Source organism: Mesoplodon densirostris, chromosome 16, assembly GCF_025265405.1.
Source record: "Mesoplodon densirostris isolate mMesDen1 chromosome 16, mMesDen1 primary haplotype, whole genome shotgun sequence".
Taxonomy (NCBI): domain Eukaryota; kingdom Metazoa; phylum Chordata; class Mammalia; order Artiodactyla; family Ziphiidae; genus Mesoplodon; species Mesoplodon densirostris.
In genome coordinates this window covers 85,444,535-85,464,377 of record NC_082676.1, presented here as the reverse complement: position 1 = coordinate 85,464,377, position 19,843 = coordinate 85,444,535, and the positions used below count along the sequence as shown (strand labels likewise).

General features: G+C 57.3%; 1 protein-coding gene across 1 annotated transcript in view; it reads left to right on the top strand.

Annotated features, from left to right (window-relative positions):
- Positions 1-19,843, top strand: part of SDK1 (sidekick cell adhesion molecule 1) — an 831,209-nt gene that overhangs the window by 730,546 nt on the left and 80,820 nt on the right. Inside the window, exons 28-30 of the mRNA XM_060079272.1 lie at positions 1,125-1,223; positions 13,768-13,962; positions 15,400-15,601. Of these exons, the coding sequence (XP_059935255.1) occupies positions 1,125-1,223; positions 13,768-13,962; positions 15,400-15,601 (496 nt within the window). The remainder of the gene's footprint in view (positions 1-1,124; positions 1,224-13,767; positions 13,963-15,399; positions 15,602-19,843) is intronic.

The window sequence follows — 19,843 nt, the reverse complement described above, 5'->3', positions numbered from 1 at the left end:
TCAGACTCGGGCAGTTATCATTGTTTCTTCCCAAAGTATAGGCTGGGGAGTCATGGACTGATTTCTCTTTCTCTCTCACAATCCTGATATAAACGTGTTTCTCCTTCCCCTCATTGTGATGCAAATGATCAGCCTTGGGGACAGGGAGGGGGCAGACACCACAGAGGACAGACAGTGGCAGAGTTTCCTGTCCGTGAATTGGTCCTGGTGTGTGAGCCCGTGGCCTCCGTCTTTCATTTATTTTACCTGAACCCAGGGGTCATAACACATGCTTATAATTTAAAATACCGTTCTCAACTTAATAGCTCGAGGCAGAATTCAACAGCCCTGGAATGACTGTAAGGCCCCTCATTTTATTTTTGTATTGATTGCTGCATGCTCATTGCCTCTTACCTGGGAACCAATCAGTTCTTAAGTTCCAATGAGACGTTCCCATGCTGGCCACACACTTACTCGCCTCCCCATTTAAGTAAATATATTTTACGATGGCCGTGACCCTATTATTCAATGGTGCCAGGATACATAGCTGGTTTTTGAATTACCGGTGCACCAGACCACCCAGAAGCACTATTACATGTGTTTGCGGACATCAACTCTTATTAATTTTCTGGGATAATGCAGGAGAGGGGTCGTGTGCCTAAGAGAAAAATCATTGGTTTTAGCCATGTTACTTGGTCAATAATTGTAACCTCCATTTGGAGGTGGGAGGGACCTTCGGCCACCTTATTTATCTGACACCTGCTTGGTGGATGTCCAGCCCAGGAGAGGAATCAGCTCAGATGGGTGAAATCTCTCCTGTGACTTGACGTACCCTCTACGATGCTGTTTAGCGACTGGGCAGCTAGCTTTAGGTAACACGCTCGCAGGACTCGCAGCGTAACTCATGAGCACTGCTTACGCTGCTTGGAAAGCAGACGCGCTGGATTCAAAAGGAGGCGTTTTCTCAAAATCGTTAGGGAGACACACAGAGATTCCAAAAGTCACTTTCCTAGAACTTAGAGTAACTCACCCCTGAACCGTGTCATCGGCAGTCATGACTTTCCTTGGCCAGCCCACGAGGCCCCGTCGTGCACCCACATGACGTCCCAGCAGTGCCTGGATCACCGGTCTTTTTTTCCCTTCAGCCCCAGGCCCACCCGTGAGGCTTGTGTTCCCAGAGGTGAGACTCACGTCTGTGCGGATCGTGTGGCAGCCACCGGAGGAGCCCAACGGCATTATTCTGGGTAAGGGAGCGGCGGTGACTAAAGAGGTCACAGCTTAGAGAGAGAACAAATCAGTCGATCTCATCTATTTTTATTAGATGTCTAAGAGGTTAAAAAAAAATCCTGTCTACAGCAGCCTGGCATCCTCTGAACTGAGAGACTGCAGCCCTCTAACTGTGTCCTGCACTAAGGTTTCTTTGCAGAATTAAATTTACATTGCGTTAGCCCAGAATTTCGCGTTCGTTCGTGGTTCGTGGCAGTGTACCATCTGCAGTTGACCTTCCGTCCGCTCTGAAATACCCCAGCTATTTTGATGTGTGTTTGGAAAACCACGGGCTTGTTTTTCGTGGAAGATTCACTCCCAGGCTTTGCTCCGAAGTCCCGGAAACGTCTGTCTTCTGCTGCAGGGCCCGCACCTAACCCTTTGAGGAAGCTTCCCGAGTGAACTGCATGCTTAGGTCTCAGGGAGATGGTTTACTCTGAACTTTGCGTTCAGAGCGCCAGCTCTGATAACTTTGATGAAAAGCCTTAATTTGTCCTAGTTTCCCAAAGGCAGCAAATTTTATTTAAAAAAATCATCAGCCCCTTTATTGGTTCACCCTTCCACTAGGACACATTAAGGGCCTCGGATATGCCAGGCCTCACGCCCAGAGTGGTAGGTAAGGAGTGAATAAGACGTAGGTAGGCCGTCCTCGCGGGGTAGACGCCAGCGACACTACCACGTGGCCGCGAGGCGGCAGGGGTTCCAGGAAACGCCCTGCAAGCGGCGCCTCCGGGGCCGGGGGCTCAGTGGGCGGAAGGCATTGTCGGGCTTTATCTCGAGGATGAGTGGTAGCAAACCACAACCTGGGTCCGCTAGCCCGCGCCCAGTAAAGCCAATCTACTGACACTGGGTTGTGGTGAAGGAGAGCATGGCCTTCGTTGCAGGGCAACAAGCAAGGCGTCCAGGGCAGCTCGTGCCCAAAACACCCCAACTCCCCGAAGCGTTTCAGCAAAGCATTTGTAAAGGCCAGGCGAGGGAGGGGGGTCACGGGGCGTGTGGTCAGCTCACGCTCAGCTGTCTGGGTGGTTGATGGTGAGGTCACAGGGCAGTGTCACAGGGGTTCACGTGATCCATCCTCGGGCTCCAGTAGGTCTGGGGACTATGTTTCGTGCTCAAGGTCATCGAGTAGATAACGTCTTCCACGTGGTGGAGGTTTTAGCATCTGTAACACAACTCAGGGTAAGGACATCAGATACTGTTATCTGGGTACCTCAGAGAGAAGCTATAGCAGAGGATACGGGGAGGGTCCGTGCTGGGAAGGCCCCATAGGGTCCCGCTCGGTTGCATAAGTGGTTTCCAAATCCTTGAATGGAGCGCTGCCTTTTGCCTGTGGGAGCACAGACCTCCCAGAGGGAGATGTGGGATGGGCCGGGCTGTCAACCACTGGGAAGGCCATGCTTAGCGTGCAGGAGGGGCCAGAGGCCCAGACCTTTCAAAGTGAGCCTTTAAAGGCCAGGCACGAGGCCTGGTGTGTGCTCCAGAGGCAGGCAGCGCTGAGATGTGGTGGTAACCTCCTCCTCACCCACAGCGGACCCCATATATGCCTGCTTGGGTTATCGGAGGTTGACGGTAGGACCATAAACACGGCTTACAAACAGCGGTAAAATGTACCACTTAGACCTGCTTTTGAGCTGAGGATTATAAGATTTGGTTTAGAAAAGGGTTTCACTTCATTTTTTTTTAAATTTGAAAATCTGTGCTGAGGACCTTGAGAAGCGAAGTGACATGATCTGATATGTCTTTTGGATAATACCTGGCAGCCGTGAAGAGGGTGAACAGAGAGGCAGCTATTTATTGGGTTCTGGCTTCATTAAGACGGAGCCTGGGGCTCCCACGTCATCTGCGCAGCCGGCCGGGGCCCCTCGGCTCCACCCTTTCCTTCTGCACTTCCTGCAGCCACTTTGCTGTGACGACAGTGTTTCTGAGCTAGGTGACCTCTGGAACTGCAGGTTCTCGCTATTAAAATCACGATAAACAGCCGGAGAAGGCTCTGTTGCAGTGTGCGTTTCGGATCCCGTCCGGCTGAGGGACCGTTGCAGGCCGGTCTCAGGCCCTGGGGCAGCCACGGTCTGCGGAGCTGGCTGCCACTCGCCAGGCTTCCTGGAGCCCGCATGCCGGCAGGGCCTGCCCCCGACTCAGTGCCCAGCCTACAGCCTTTCCTGCAACAAGCAGGACGAACCGTCTGTTGACCCAGGGGATGCCCCAGCACGCTGTGGAACAGGAAACATTTTCAGAGCACAAGATGTGACATTCCACCCGTGACTTCCGGCCCTAGGAGCCGTCCAGAGCAGCGTTCTCTGTGGGGATCGGGGGCCCCGGCTGCTGGGGAAGGAGGCCCTGCTGCCCCAGGCCCCCGCCACCACCTCTGCTGATACCCCGGCTCGTCCCGATGCTGGGATCATCTCTGAGCTCTCCGCAGCTTTCCTAGGCCAATAAGAATTAGTTCTGACAGCAGGACTCCACGGGGATGTGCAGAAGGCAAGTGTGCCCTTCACGTGGGATTCCCTCTTCGCGTAGACAGCCGTGTGCTCTGGTTTTGTTGCCCTGACTTTGAACTGCTCATCCGGGGGCTTCCCTGCCCACACGCTGAGGTTCCGGCCCCAACCAGCTCTGAGCCGTGGTACTTGCCTGGTTCTTTGCCAGGAGAGACCCCCTACCCCGGGCCACTGCTGTTCCTTTGACAGTCACGTCAGGTGGCATCTCTGCTTGCGGCTTTACCCCCTCGCCCATCCCGACCTGCGCTGGGCTCTTCTCTTTACTGCCAAAGCACCTGCACTCACAGTCACAGCATGAATCCTCCGTCCACAGGAGACCGGCGGCTCACTTTAGAATCGTGTCACCTGCTTTTAAGGGTGTCTTCAACATCAGCTTTTCTGATCGTAAAAGCACGTGTACAATGCAGATAATGCAGATACTTTGGGTAGCGTTTCACATTCATCCAGTTTAGAACCACAGACAGTCTGACGATCCCCAGCCGAGGGGAGGACTTGGGGATGCAGCGTCACGCACTCCTGTTGGGAGCGTGACCTGGCGCAGCTGCGGCGGGGCGATCCGGGCGTGGGCGCACCCCGTGCCCCAGCCGCTCTACCTCCGGGTCTTGACCCTGGAGAGATCCGCACGCCTGTTCCCAGGAAGAAACGCACCAGGAGGTCCACTGCAGAGCTGCGTTAAAGAACAGAGAAGTTTAAAAAAGAAAGAACTGGAAGCAATCCAAATGTCCATCAAGAAGGCAATGAAAAGGTGAATTGTGGGCTGTTCATTACAGCAGAAATCACGGTAGCAATTAAAGTAACGAACAAGACCTAGCTGTGTCAACATGAATAAGTCTCACAAACATCTGTTGAGTGAAGAAAAGCAAGTTGCAGAAGAATATATCCAGCTTAAGCATGTCTCTGTACATTTAAGCACTCCACAGACATTACCATGTATCACTTATGGCTACATGTATATAGTAAAAGTGTAAAAACTTGGCAGGAATTTGCAATAAGTTGGGAATAGGGGTTACCTTTGAGGAAAAGGATCCAATAAGACCACCAGAATAGCTTCAACTTTTTTCTATCATATTTTCTCTCTTAAAATGAAAACAAAAACCATAAAAATTTGGCAAAATCTCAAGATTTGTTCAGTGTGTGATGAATACATGGGTGTGTGATCTATATTATTCCAAGTATTTTTCTGCATGTTTGAAATACTTTATAATTTAAAAAGGACAACTATAGGGGCTTCCCTGGTGGCACAGTGGTTGGGAGTCCGCCTGCCGATGCAGGGGACGCGGGTTCGTGCCCCGGTCTGGGAGGATCCCACGTGCCGCTCCAGCTGGGTCCATGAGCCATGGCCGCTGGGCCTGCGCGTCCGGAGCCTGTGCTCCGCAACGGGAGAGGCCACAGCAGTGAGAGGCCCGCGTACCACAAAAAAAAAAAAAAAAAGGACAACTATAAAATAAAAATAACATATTCACTATAAAATTCTTAAATAAAATTCACAAAAGTAATAAGAAAAAAATGGAAATCACCCACAATTCCACCACCTAAAAATAATGTCAACTTTTTTCTCCCAGTCATTTTTAGTATTTGAACTATAAAATAGTTCATATTTACAAAGGAATCTCTTCATGCTAGTGTATTTATGTTATAGTGAATAATAAAAAGACACAGATGTCCCTGCGCCCAGTTTAAGACGTAGAACGCCACCAGTACTGTTGAAACCCCAGCAGGAGGTAGACACGCCCCTGAATTTTGTGTTTGTCATTGCTTTCTTTTCCTTTATGATTGTACTAGTGTTATATTGAAGCCCAAACAACTTAACATTAGCGTTGCACGCTATGCACTTTGTATAAGTTCCTGTTATATATTTTTCTGTGACTTGCTTTTTCTTTCAACCTTGTGAAGCTTACTTGTCTCTATGGCGGCATCAGCATGCTCCCCGGTGGTTCAGTGGTCCAGTCCTGCGTACAGCAGCTCATGTTCTCTGACATGGACACTTGGAGGCTCCCCTCCTGGGGCACCTATGCACACCTAGGCACAGCCTCCTTGGGTCATAGCATTTGCACATTTTCAACTTGACGCAATGACGCCAGACTGTTTTCCTAAGTGGTAACGCCAGTTCGCACTCCCATCAGCAGGCACGTGGGTCCCCGTCACCTGACACACCTTTGCCAACACTTGGTAGACGCAGACTTTAATGTTTTGTGCCATCCTGGAAGGCTCACTGGTGTCTCCTTGGGGTTTTATGCTGGATTTTCCCGACAGCAGATGAGCTGGGCCGTCCTTGTTCGTTTGTCCCTGGGCTGCCCTGGGCATCCTGACGTCTCTGAAATGCTGTTCCCATTTCCTTTCCAATCCCTATCATTTCTCCTTCTCTCTTGCCAGTTCAACGGTGCACTTAGAAGGTTTCCTTTACTTAATATCGTGTTTATTATTATTTTTTCCTTTCTATTATGGTTTATTACAGGATATTGAATATAGTTTCCTGTGCTGTACAATAGGACCTTGTGTTTTAAACCCTGCGTGGCGGACAGGCTGGGTGGAGGGGGCAACCCCGCAGCCACGTGGCCAGGCGCCGACCTCGGCAAGTAAATTCCCGCCAGTCACTTAGTCCCTGTGTGCCTGGGCTTCCCCACCCTCCAGGGGGGCGGCGTGTACCTCCCTGGTAGGGCCAGTACGCGGTGCACAGAGAACCCAGAACAGGGCCAGCCTCCCAGCAAGTGCCTGGTCAGCGCCAGCTGGAACGCTGTGGCCATTCGGTATCTCACCCCTTCTCTTGGACCGGGGAGCGTTCTGCGTCACTGTGTATTTACACTCAGTATTTCTCCGTACCCACCAAAGGCGTGTTGCACAGCTTTGCTCTCTGCCACCCTGGCGGCTGGAAGGGAGGGTTTATGCTGGAAGGCAGCATGGGGCCAGGTTACAGGACGCCCCCGAGACACTGAGAAGTTTCGGTGTGGATCTGTAGTCCCTGGGGGTCACTGAAAAATCACAAAACTCCAGGTAAGGAGGGGGTCGTACTGTAATCCTTTGACGGTTCCAACCGTGGCCAGAGGCTAAGTGAAACAGTGCTCCGTGTCCCTCCAAGGTGGGAGACATCACACTTGAGCCTCTGTGGCTGTACTGGCGTTGAGTGGTCATTGTAACGAACACTGTCTTGGGTAACCTGTCACCTGGATATCATTACAGCCAGCGCACTAAATGGTAGATGCCGTAGGAAAGACGGGCAAACAATTTCTAAAGATTCAGACTGGTGTCCACAGGGGACAAAGGAAAACATCTTTCTTCCAGACTCACTTTGCATCCAGGGGCCTTGAATCAGTGTTCCCACTCCGGCGGCGTGGCCTTCTGAGTATATAACCACCTCTGAAGCGAGTGCTTTTGTAACCTATACCAAAACGTGTTCTTGCATTTCCAAAAGAGATTAACAGCGTGAAACACTGGAGGCGCCTAGAAGGAAAAACACTTGTTTATTTGTGTAAATATTTTATCAGGCAGAGCTGGCAGCATTCAGAGCCTTCCTTTGGGGGGCGTGGTGGGAGCCACCGGAGAGTGGCCACCCCTCCCCCACTCGCCAACTGCTCCACAATCCCTTAAATGCTGTCACACTCAAGTGACGCATGTGGTCTTCAAACCCACGCGGGTCTGCCCTGCCAGACACGCCAGATCCCCCCCCACACCCAGTTAGAAGTCAGCTTGCCCACGAGGGCTGAACCTTGACCTTTAGCTTGTCACACAAGGGTGTGCGAGAACTCTGCTGGGAATTAGGGGCTCGACTGAGTATGATCCGAGTTCGCAAATGCATCGTTTCCTCCACTGTTGCACTTGTCAGCCCCCAGCCCTCAAACGGATAAGCCATAGAACCAGCAAGCCAGGTGGCATCTGGACTAGGCTGATGCTGGCCCACAGGGAGACTCAGCTGCTGTGGGTTCCGAGAACCAGGAATGGGCGTTGGTGGGGCTGTCACCAGCCACACCCCCCGACAGTGCCTGCAGAGGGGTCGGCAGCATCGGACCCCTCTCGTGGCCTCGGCCTCGAGGCCCCAGGGATGGTCACCACACAGGCGACTCTCAGGTCGACGCCTTTTGTTTGCCCAGGAAGCATCCAGTCTTTATAAAAGCCTGCCACCACCTAAAATGTCTACACGATTCTCTCAGAATAATTCTGGGACCCTTCGACAGCCAGATCATTGAACCGAGGCAGCCGAGACCCCCCGCCGGCCCCCCGCGAAGGCCTCCTGTCCTCAGCGGCATCTCTCAGACTCTCCTGTTTGCGCCTCCCCCGCAGGTGGCCCGGAACCTGCCTCCTGCTTGGAGCCCCGACCTCTTTGGGTCCTGATTTTCTAGACGAGCCACATCTCCTCATCTCCCAGGCACTTCGGAGCTGCTCAGGCTTCTCTCACCCACAGTTTCCATCTTCGCCGTGGGGCCCCGCGGCTCGTACGTGGCCTGGCTTCTCCAAATGCCCGTGTCACCGCGATGCACCATGACCTTCAAGGGCGGCTGCTCTGGGCACCTGTCCTCCCGCCGTGGATCCTGCCCCCTGTTCCTTCCTTGCGTGGCTGCGGCCTCTAACCTCACATTGCTGAGATTCAGCTCGTGTTTCTGAGCTTCCTGGACCCAGAGTCACATAACGAGCCTTGTCCCGCAAGCGCCATCCTTGTTCCTGACGTGCGAGCCCGCGCTCGCCTGTTTCTCTTGGCCGTTTCTGTAGAGAAGCCTCTCTTCTGCTGTTCTTCACGTCCGTGTCAAGGTGAGATGCGGGTATTCATCTTTATCAACACACCACAGGATGGGGACAGTAGGGATATTGTCTCTCTTTTAGGACAAATAACAGGAAGATACAAATATATCCCTCGGGCCGAGGAATTTTCTCCCAGTGGCTCCATGTGGGACCTGGATCAGATGGAACAGCCCAGATTTCATGCAGTTCTCTGGGTAGACGGGAGCCCTCGGGGCTCAGGCAGAAATACCCATCGAATGGGAAGCATCTCGTGTGGGGCAGAGCCCCAGCCCCTCCCACCTGCCCACCCTGCTTGCGAGCTCAGTGCTCACCTCCTGGCAGCTTGGCCTCGGTGACCCACAGCGGGCCTGTGGACTGGGATGTTCAGGGCATCTATCCTTTGTGTCACTTTGCTGTCCCTCTGCACACCTTACTGTCCTCGTGTCCTGCCTTTACAGCCTGCACAGCGCCCTGGCTGCGGCCGGGCCGAAGGCTGGTCTCCGCAGCCGTGGGTGAGCCCGCCTGCTCCTTGCTGCCTGTCTGTTCCCCCCTCAGACGGGGTGGCTTTGGCTCCAGGCCCTGCCACAGGGGACCTGACCCGGCCCTCACCTGAGCCCCTCCCTGCACAGGCACCCCGAGGCTCTTCCAGGCACATCTCTTCGGCTGCTTTCTGAAACAATGCGTCCCCTCCAAATGGAACGTCGCCCATGGAGGTTCGTGCTTGAGTCCAGCCTCTGGCCGGGCAGCAAGCCTCTCGCTGCGTCTAGATGCTTCTCCACAGCCACCCTGAAAATATCCTGCTGAGTGGCCAAGTTGTTTTCTATTTTGTGCCCCTTTCCTTGACGTCATCAGGATCCTGTCATTTTACAGCAGGAGGGAGCTCTGTCCTGTTTACTGGGTGCCCCGCGCCCCCCTCCTTGGGTGTGACACGGAGACGCTGTCATGTGCCCCGTGGACCGTGGACCATAGACCACTGCGAGATCTGCACGTGGTAGGAGTGACGCGCCTGGGGCCCTGATGAGTGGGGGCTGATGTTTTTCTTTTCTTTTTTTTTTTTTTTGCGGTATGCGGGCCTCTCACTGTTGTGGCCTCCCCCGTCGCGGAGCACAGGCTCCGGACGCGCAGGCTCCGGACGCGCAGGCTCAGCGGCCATGGCTCACGGGCCCAGCCGCTCCGCGGCATATGGGATCCTCCCAGACCGGGGCACGAACCCGTATCCCCTGCATCGGCAGGCGGACTCTCAACCACTTGCGCCACCAGGGAGGCCCTGTTTTTCTTTATTCGTAGCTAGAAACAAAAAGTCGAGAGTTGAAACTTGCCCGAGGTGAGAAAAGCTAGGCTGGGTTAGGACCCGGGTCTCCTGACGACATCCTGCTGCGTGGTCAGGGGCTTCTGAGAGACAGACAGACAGACAAGAGACCATCTAGAAGCATACAACACGCCATCCAGTGCCAGGATGGCGAGGAGGCAGGCAAGAGACAGGACAGGGAGTGAGCGAGGGACCATGTGAAGGAACCGCCCACGGGGAGGCGAGGTCAAGGGTCACCCTAGCGCCGTGCTCTGGGGGTGGGGCAGGGCAGAGGTGGTGCCTTTGATGGAGAGCAGACCTGAGCCAGCCCAGGAAGGGGAAGGGAGGGGAGGACCTTCAGGGAGACAGGTTCCAATTTCGTCCCCAAATCCCAGCTCACAAAGATATATGTGCCTTTGAACAAAATCTGAGTTTCATCCCAGGATTTTTTTTTTTTTTTTGCGGTACACGGGCCTCTCACTGTTGTGGCCTCTCCCGTTGTGGAGCACAGGCTCCGGACGCTCAGGCTCAGCGGCCATGGCTCATGGGCCCAGCCGCTCCGCGGCATGTGGGATCTTCCCGGACCGGGGCACGAACCCGTGTCCCCTGCATCATCAGGTGGACTCTCAACCACTGAGCCACCAGGGAAGCCCCATCCCAGGATTTTTAATTCCAGTGGCAGATAATCTGAGAAGAGATGAAACATCATAAAGGATACAGAAAGCTCATCTGTAATCATGTCCTGTTCCTAAAAGTGTATAAATCCTCATTAATTCAGGCTTACTAGGTGAAAGGTGATTTGAATTAATGAGGAGTCTTAATCACTCACACACATGACTCTCCGAAATACGAAGAGACATGTTAAGGGACCGAACGCTGGCTGGTGGGGGTCGTGAGGGGAGCTCCCTGACGGGTGTCGGGGGCCCCCGGGACGCCGAGTGTTAACCACACGCCAGCGGCCGCCTGGTGTTCCAGGTGCCTGGGCGTGCTGGTCAGGCGGTTTCTGCGCCTCCCGCCGTCTCAGCTGTAGGCACGCTGTCTCACACTCTGAAAAAGAAACCTGGTCAGCTCAATCCTACGCAGAAATTCAGTGTGTACGCAGACAGGGCCCGGGTCTCAGACATACATACATTCATCTGTTTTTAACGCAAAGTTACTTCCTTGTTCTTTGGGGAGGGTTGGCATCTCTTCATCACTAGGAGTGGTATTCGAATGGCCGTACACACTCACCCTGGGCCACACCTCCCTCTTGAGGGTTTTAAAGTATTGTGTTTGATCATGTTCTTGTTGGTGGTCTGTGTCTGCCTGTGTAGTCTTTGTGCTGGATTGTGAAGTTTGGTTTGTCTGTACAAGATACCTTTCCTCAGTTCCTTGCTGTAGTTTGGGAATGTGCGTGTGATAATGACGTTGGTCAGTTGCTTTCGTACGGGGCACAGGCAGACTTTCCTCCAGTGGCCAGGGGGACCTAGAGGTCCCCAGTCCCCCGTGAGGCTTGCTGTAGCCTCTGTGGATGAACCACGTGCCCATGCGGACCACGCCGCCCTCGGACAGAGGCTGCCTCCAGGCCGTCCGATCTCCCCCTGTGCCCCTCGAAATCTGCCAAACATGGGCGTCACTTTTCACCTGCAAATCCTGACAACATAAAAATAATAATGACACCTAAAAGCCGGCGTAGATGTACTGAGGCTAGAGCTGGTGTAAAAACGTGGGTCTACATCACTCTCGTAGCAGTGGGTGAGTTTCAGAAGAGAGCTGGGGCTTAATACATCAAATAACAGAGAGAAATGGATCTAAAGTGTAAAGGCCCAGGCCAGGGAATCAGGACGGATGGTGTGACAGACAAGGGGGAGGCAAGCAGCACGGGAGTCTCGTGCTTCCACCACGGTCACGGTGTGGAGCCAGCGGGTGCTGTCGGAAGTCGGGGGACCGAGTTCACCGCATCATCTGGGACTAGCTGGGGTGAGGACCAGAAGGACCGGGGATCGGAAGGGAAACCGACTCTGACAAAGCAGATGCCCACCGCAGAGGTGTTAGCGGTGACGCAGAAATGAGCAGCAAGGCCAACAGCGGGCTACAGGGGGTGGCACGTTCTCCTGGAGCCTGGAGCGGAGCCCGGACACAAGCTCCTGCATCTTGTGGCTGCCCGGCCACCGTCGTCCCTGGGAGACATGCTCCTCGTGGGGCAGGACGCCAAGGGCCCCACTCCCTTTGCTGGGAGCCTGAGGTGGATGCTTTCGCTTCTCGGGACAGTGTGACTCCGTGGAGAGTGAAGGCTTTGGAGCCGGACAGACGCAGGGCTCAGGCCAGCTCTGCTGGTGACTTTCTGTGTGACCTCAGGCAGACTGCTGACCTCTCTGAGCTCTGCTGCTCCCTGGCAGGACCTCAGGAGGCTCAGGAGGAGAGCACCAGCAGGCGGGCAGCAGGAGGGCTCTGCTGCGGTGGCCACACTGACCACATGGCCCTCATTTTCAGAACACTAGGTGTCCGGGAGTCTCAGAGCTTGGGCTTGGGCTCCCGATGCACCCGAGCTCCAGGTGCCCCCTCCCCGAGGACCAGGCAAGGGCGAGGGAGGTGCTAGGGGAGGTCCAGGAGAAGAGCCCCCGGTCGTCGGTCAGTGGATGGGAAAGGACAGGTATCCAGCAGGACACCCCGGGACAGCTGGCCGCCACGGTGGGGAGGATGACCATCGGAGGCAGAACAGAGCTGTCAGAGCCTGTCCAGGGTCCTGCAAACACGCTGTGACGGTGGTCACTGTGGACAGGGCTGGGCTGCCGGCCCCCATCTGCATGGCCATGGTAGTGACCCGCAGTGGTTAGGGGCTGAGTGCTAGGGCACACTCTGCGTCTGACCCCATGGGATCATCCTCCTGGCCTCCCACATAGCGGGCAGGCTGAGGCTCCTTATGCAGGCGGGCAGGTGCCAGGAAGCTTGGCCACTGATGGGGCCAAAGGCTGTGCGAGTGGGAGGACCAAAGGAGCCCAAGGAGATGCCCGAAGGAGCAGAGATGCCCACCCGGGGCAGGGAGGCCACGGAGACGCAAGCTGCTTGAGGCCCGGAGGGCCTGTCCCGAGGGCCAGCAGCCCATCTCCACAGGGGCCGTCACACCCACGGGACGCCCTGCGAAGGCAGAGCTGGGTTTGGCGCTGCTGGCCTGGTCCCCTGAGGGTCCCTGTTGAACTGAGTGGCTTGGCTGTCATTAGCAGTGTGGAGGTCACGGCACCGCCACTTCTGGTCTTAGTGCGGGACTCAGCGGCTGGACCGCAGTTGTCTGGAAGCCCAGGAGGCTCGGGCCGGGTCTGAAAGTCCGCTGTGCCTCTTCAGATGTGGGCAGAGGGGCCCCAGTAGGGGCCTGGTGGGGGAGGCCTGGTCCTTAATGAAGCCCGATCAACCATGAACCCTTGATGATCAGGGCACTTTGAGAGACGGTCAGAGGCGGGGCCTGGCCCCGAGCTGATGTACTCCCTTCTGCTTCCTCGACAGTGGGACGAGCTGTTTCAGGGGAGCCCCCGGCTCAGAGCCGCAGGGGTGGGGCTTCTGGGAGGGGCGGGAGCGCTGGGCTGGCGGGAGGAAGCGGGGTGTGCAGACAGACAGACAGACGTGGTCTGAGCACAGGTGTGAGAGCCTCCGGGGCAGCCCGCTCCAGGGAGAAGGGCGCTCCAGGAAAGAAGAGACTTGGGGGCTGAAGGCAGGGCCACTGGAAGGCGGGCGGAGGGGCAGGGACAGAGAAAGCGGCCGCCATCCACGCTGCTCCCTGGGTCCTCCGGGCTCCGAGAACCATAGGGAAGAGGAAGCTGTTTTCACATCTAGTTCCGTGAAGGAAGAAGAGGGGACTTGGCGCCCCGAGGCCCTCCCTTCATCACTGAGCCTGAATTCGCTCCCAAGAGACCCAGCCTGCTGCTCAGATGCTGGCCTGGGAGAGGGAAACAGCACAGAAACACGTGGCTCTGTAGGGTTTCCCGGGTGGCGGGACTGGGGGCTGCCCCGTGAGTGAGGGCTCAGCTGACCAGCAGCCCTCATGCCCCCACACAGGGTACCAGATCGCCTACCGCCTGGCCAGCAGCAGCCCTAACACGTTCACCACCGTGGAGGTCGGCGCCACCGTGAGGCAGTTCACGGCCACTGAGCTGGCCCCGGAGTCCGCATACGTCTTCCGGCTGTCGGCCAAGACCAGGCAGGGCTGGGGGGAGCCGCTGGAGGCCACCGTCATCACCACCGAGAAGAGAGGTAAGACCGGGAGGCCCAATTCCCTGCTGGGCCGGGGGAGGGGAGGTCGCTCGTGCCTGGGGAGGGTGGCCGCTCGAACTGCGCGTTCCTTAGGCACTGCTGAGCCTACCTGGAGCTGGACGCACAGCGGGTGTCACAGCCCAACACTCGCCCCAGGCTGGGCTCTCAGGTCTCATCCTCCCAGGTCCAAAGATAGAGAGCTCTCCTCCTCCCCAGGGATACCAGAGCTTCCTGCAGGTTCTCCCCGCCGGGACTCGGTCAGGCCAGCACTTTCAGGGTGCGGGGAGCAGCCAGGGCTGAGTTTCTCCCCCAGGCAGCTCAGAGCCGCAGGCCTTGTTTCTTGCCCTCCTCCTTAGACTCCATGCAGCCCCTCGGAAGGAGGGGGAAAGAGGTTTGCTCACGCTCTGATGTGACTTGAACCAAACCCGAGTGCCAGTACTGACATAAGCTCCCCTAAGGAGGCAGCCCTGTCCCCTGCCCACCACGTGCCCCCGCCTGCACACTGTCCCACAGCTGGAACAGCCGCCCCGCCAGCGCCTGCAGGGCGTCGATCCGCGTGGCTCAGGGAGAGGGGGCCCGGGAGAGCTTTGTCCCTTCCGGTGGGCCCGGGAGGGGCCTGAGAAGCAGGGGCAGGACTGAGGCTGCTGGGGGCGAGAAGAAGCCGCCCGGCCGAAGTGTGTGCTTCAGTGAAGGGTGCTGATTACGTTAGATGCGAGGGCCCCCGGCCGCCCATCACCTGGGGCCGGCAGTCAATTGCTGCTTTATTTCACGCCACACCTTCTAATCAGAATCGATACTCTTCATGATAAACAGTGAAAGAATGATTCCTCCCTCTGTGGAGCTTCTCTGTTGAAATCAATGGGGTGAGGAGACAGGGCGACGGGCAGACGAGCCCCACTCAGAAGCCAGGTCCCGGCCCCGCTGCCCGCATCCCAGTCCCCATCCCTGCAGGCACGGAGTGGCCAGTGACAGCCCCCAGGCACCCCTGCTCCACATGCCTTTACAGTTTCAGGCCCAGGTCAACTTCCAGGGAGAGGAGATTAGTGTTAAAGATGCACTCATCCCAAGATCAGAAAGCGGGAGAGAGTCCAAAGGAACCTGGAGATGCTCGGGGCGCCCAGGTGTCATTCAAGATGCCTTACACGGCGGTGCCGTCGGGGAGCATGGGTGGGTTCACCTCCAGTCTGTCTGTCTGTCTGCCTGTCTTTCTCTGCTCTGAGGATGGACCATTCCAAGAGCCAGCAGGGGTCTCCAGTCAGATCCAAGCTGGGCCCCGGCCGAAGTCAGAGACCCTCACATCCCTGCGGAACCAGGGACAGTCAGTCTGCAGATCGTCTAATCCGTGCAACCGGCTCTCTGGGCAGCCACAGTGCCTCCCCTGCTTAATTTCACTGCGAGCCTCTCACGTGTCCCTGATCTGTCCTCTTTTGGTTGCAGAGCGGCCGGCGCCCCCCAGGGAGCTCCTGGTGCCCCAAGCGGAAGTGACCGCGCGCAGCCTGTGGCTCCAGTGGGTCCCGGGCAGCGACGGGGCCTCCCCCATCCGGTACTTCACGGTGCAGCTGCGCGAGCTGCCCCGGGGACAGTGGCAGACCTACTCCTCATCCATCAGCCACGAGGCCACAGCCTGTGCCATTGAAAGGTATGCAGAGGGCCAGGGGGACCCTCCCCCGGGGTATGGGGGCCCTGCCCTCCTCAGCCAGCTCCTGCCCACTGAGTAGGGAGTCTGTGCAGGACGCAGAGACGCGCCACCGAAAGCCCATGTCTCCTCTTGTAGTCAGCGCTGCTGTGCCGGGACCCGGTAGTCCTTGCATCCCGCGTCCGGGTGCAGACGCCCACTCGGGCCGCTTCCCCACCAGAGTCCTTCCGAGCGGCCTGGCACGGATGGTCTGCCCGCCACAGGCCCCGGGGACTGACGAGGCACAGATGAGCAGGCAGTGGGGCCCTGAGCCCGGGAGGGGGACTGAGGCTCCCCAGTGCCCGAGCGGCACGGAGTTGGGGGCGGCGGGGAGGGCAGCCCAGCATGCCACTGTCACCGTGTCACAGGCCGGAGAGAGGCCCTTCTCTGTGCCGTCTCTGCGTCAGCAAGGTGGACAGATTCCACCTGGGGGCCGCCGTTCCTTAGTGACGGCGGATGGGGCATGATCAGAGCCCCGCCCCCTGAGCCAGCTGTCTGGTGAACTGCTGGGCAGGAGAGAGGGGCTGCACCGCTGGCCGCAGCTGGACCCGCTGCATCGTGATCCCACCTGGGCCCCTTCTCTCGGCCGCCCACCTCCTTACGGTGAAGGAGACTAGGGCTGGGCGGGGTTACGTTGCCCGCCAGAATCCTACAGATGGAACAGTCTAGACGGGCAGGTCTAGGAAGTGGCCTCGGGCCCTGCGTCCTCACGTCCGCCCACGTGGAAGACTCCGCCTGGGAGGGTGATGGCGGCAGCCTGGGGAGACGCCTTGGCATCTTCACTGTACCTCCCGCCCGGCCCTGGCCTTGTCACTTTCTGCCAGGCTCATGCTCCGGGGCTGGGGAGGGGCTACTAAGTAGTGGGTCCTACTGTGTCCCGTGGGTGCTAGAACCCCTGCCAGGACCTCCCAGGAGGACGGAGGAGGCCAGGACCATGGCTTCCTAGGCGGACCGAGGTCCTCTCATCGTTCAGAACGAGCCCCGTGCCGGGTACCGTGCCGCATTCACGTCCACCTGCTCGTGGAATTGCCACGACCGCTCCGGGAACTGCCATCCCAGTTCCACGGGTGAGGAACAGGGTGAGAGGTCGGTCTGGTACCTTGCCTGCAGCCCTGCCCAGCCAGCAGGCAGCACGTGTGGGCCTCCCTGGGCACCCCGCCCTCCCCCTTGCAAGGCTGCCCGTCTGCTGTCCACTGAGCAGAGGCCATGAGCCGTGCCATCCTCAGAGACCCCCGGAGGCGAAGCTCAGGGCTGGGGTTGGAGCGTTGATCTGTCACTCCCTCCTACGTGTGCCAGCAGCGGGGCTGAAGGAGAAGGGGACCACGCCCCCTGGTCCAAGGACCCGGCACCGACGGGGGTGAGGCTGGCGCCCACGGCGGGTGCTGTCGGCTCCGGGCGGCGGTGGCCACTGCCGCTGCCCGCCCGGGAGGCTGTGCGGCCGGCCTGCACCCTGACGGGATGAGCAGGAGCAGCGCGGGCGGCTCGCAGGGCCCTCCCGGCAGCTCTGCTTTGGCGCACGGAACGCGCGCCCCCTTTGGAGGTGACCTTCAGAGGCAGCCACGGGCCCAGAAGGAAGGCAGCTCACCACTTAGAGCTGCGGCCTCCTGGGACCCCAAGTGATAGACCTGGTCTGAGTGACTCCCTCATCCCATGACCCAGAAAGCTCTCAGCTCTGTCTGAAGATGAGGGATGGACGGTCCCCACGCACACGTTCTGCCCCCGGAAGGGCCGAGGTCACTGCCTGCCCCTTAGAGGCGACGTTTGTTCGGGTCCGTCTGCTGGCGAGTAGGGGTTTAGAGCACTAGTAGCAGTCACGGCAGCCCTCCTCGTGGTGGGACGATGCGGCTGGGATGGCATCGGTGGGGACGCGCCCCACGGCGACCTGGGGGGAGGCCTCCCGCGCCGCCGCCCTTGCTGTCATCGTCATCGCCACCATCACCGTCTCAGCATCACCCAGCCCTCCGTCAGTTCCATAACAATTCCCACGTGTTGTCCCCCAGTCGTCCACGTGGAGAGAGAGGCCTGTGGGGAACAGACCAGACTTTTTATTATTTCCGTCGTGCAGACGAGGACGGGGGCAGCAGACGTGTCTTAAGCAGCGAAGGGGCCTCAGCTTCTCTGAATGGGGGAGGGGATCACTTTGTGTTTCGGACATTCCCTGGGCCTGTAGCCCCAAGCTTCACGGATGCAAACCAGCACCCAGCTAATTTACATGGGTCCAGATGTAGCAAACAGTGTGTATCATCTACACCCCAAGCTCTCAGCAGTCCATCTACCCCTGAGTGGCCATGGGACCTTGGAGGAGCGAAACACGGGCTGGAGGAGCCATCCTGTGGTTCCTCTCAGCTCTGGGTCGAAGATTTGCCTCAGTGACCAACAGCAGTGAAAGGACGGCCAAGTAACAAGGCCCCCAGAATAGTCAAAGCCTGTCCCCGCGGAGCCCGCCAGCCTTACGACAGCCGTGGGACCCGCAAGGCACAGCTCCCCCTGCAGTGGAAGGCACTCTGCTGCAGACACACCCCCCGGGCCAGGATTCTCCTGTGCCGCCTGGGGGTTGGGGGTCGGGCGAGCGTGGCCAGGATGCCCAGCTTACTTTGTACAGCACGCTCCAGTGCGCTGGGCGCCTGGCTTCGTTAGAATGTGCCCTCGGTCATAAATAACCCCACCTCCTCGTGTAAACATGTGAAAGAAGAGCGATAAAATCCAACTGCCTCTCCTGTCATGGAGCCTCCAACAGACCAATGGTGTGCTTGGGACTTTGCGTTGGAAAGGAGAGGTCCATGTTTCAGGACAGACAGTTTAATTTGGTGCAGGAGACACTGTTGTCAGTTTCCTAGTGGGCCAGAACCAGGACACATGGTTCCCCCCGCCCCGCACAGTAGAAAACATGTCGCGGGCAGGATCCCGGGAAAGCGACGTCTTGTACACTGCCACCGGGTCATCTCCCTTCCTGCCTCATCGTCCTGACAGCTACATTCTCCTTCTTTTTTTTTTTTTTTTTTTTTTTTTGCGTTACGGGGGCCTCTCACTGTTGTGGCCTCTCCCGTTGCGGAGCACAGGCTCTGGACACGCAGGCTCAGCGGCCATGGCTCACGGGCCCAGCCACTCTGCAGCATGTGGGATCTTCCCAGACCGGGGCACGAACCTGTGTCCCCTGCATCGGCAGGCGGACTTCCAACCACTGCGCCACCAGGGAAGCCCCACTCCTTCTTTTTTTTTAAACATTCTTTTTACATTTGACTTTTGCCAGTTGCACGAAGTCTGCTAGTGGCCAAAAAAACATAAAACATTTAAACAAAAGTTTAAAACAAAAAGTTTAACGATCCACATCTCGTACCTATACCTACCTTTGGTGACTGTGGGTCCAGAGCACTGGGAGGGGTTGGGTCTGAGGGACCTATTTCAGCATCACCGGTTTCTGGTTGATGGTTGCATCCCATAGAAATGCAGTGTAGCTGAAGAGAGGAGCTCTGAGCACAGAGCCACGTGGACGTTCTGGATGTCCCTTTAGGACAGAGCAGGGATGGCGTGGGCTCCGGTGACGGCTGTGTGTCCAGTAACCGTGGGCCCTGCTGTTCCCCTGGACCTGCCCTCTCCGGCAGCCTCTGGGAAGACAGGAAAGAGAAAGTAAAATGTATTAAGCGCCTACTGTGTGACCGATTGCCAGACTTCATGGGGTGGGTTGTGTCATTTAACTTCCCCTGGAAGCGTGGGTATCATTACCTCTGTTTTCATAGATGAACTGAGTGAGACTCAGAGACATTAAACGGCGTGCCCCAGTTAGGAGTGGCAGGGCCAGAATTTAACTTCCTGCTTGGGGCCGACTCCAAAGCAGAGGCTCAAGGAGGCCTGGAAGAGTGAACAGAGGGCAGAACTGGGGGACATCGGAGGGCTTGTTCCTTATTCATTTATCAGGCAGTCGTGAAGTCCTGTTGTGCCCAGGGGCGAGCCCGGAGGGAGCGAGGGGCTGGGATGGACGGGGCGATGAGGGTGTGCTCAGGGTAGAAGGTAGACCAGTAATCCAAAGGAGCAGCTCCGCAGAGATGAGGTGCCTGCGGAGGACGGAGACCAGGAGGCGGACACGGTGACCGTGGTCACCTCTCCAGGGCGATGGCCGCTCCCTTCACGGCCTCCGAGTCGCTCTTCGCCTGTTTTCAGGCGCCTGGCAGGGCTTCCTACTGAGAGGGTAAGTCCTGCAGCTCAGAT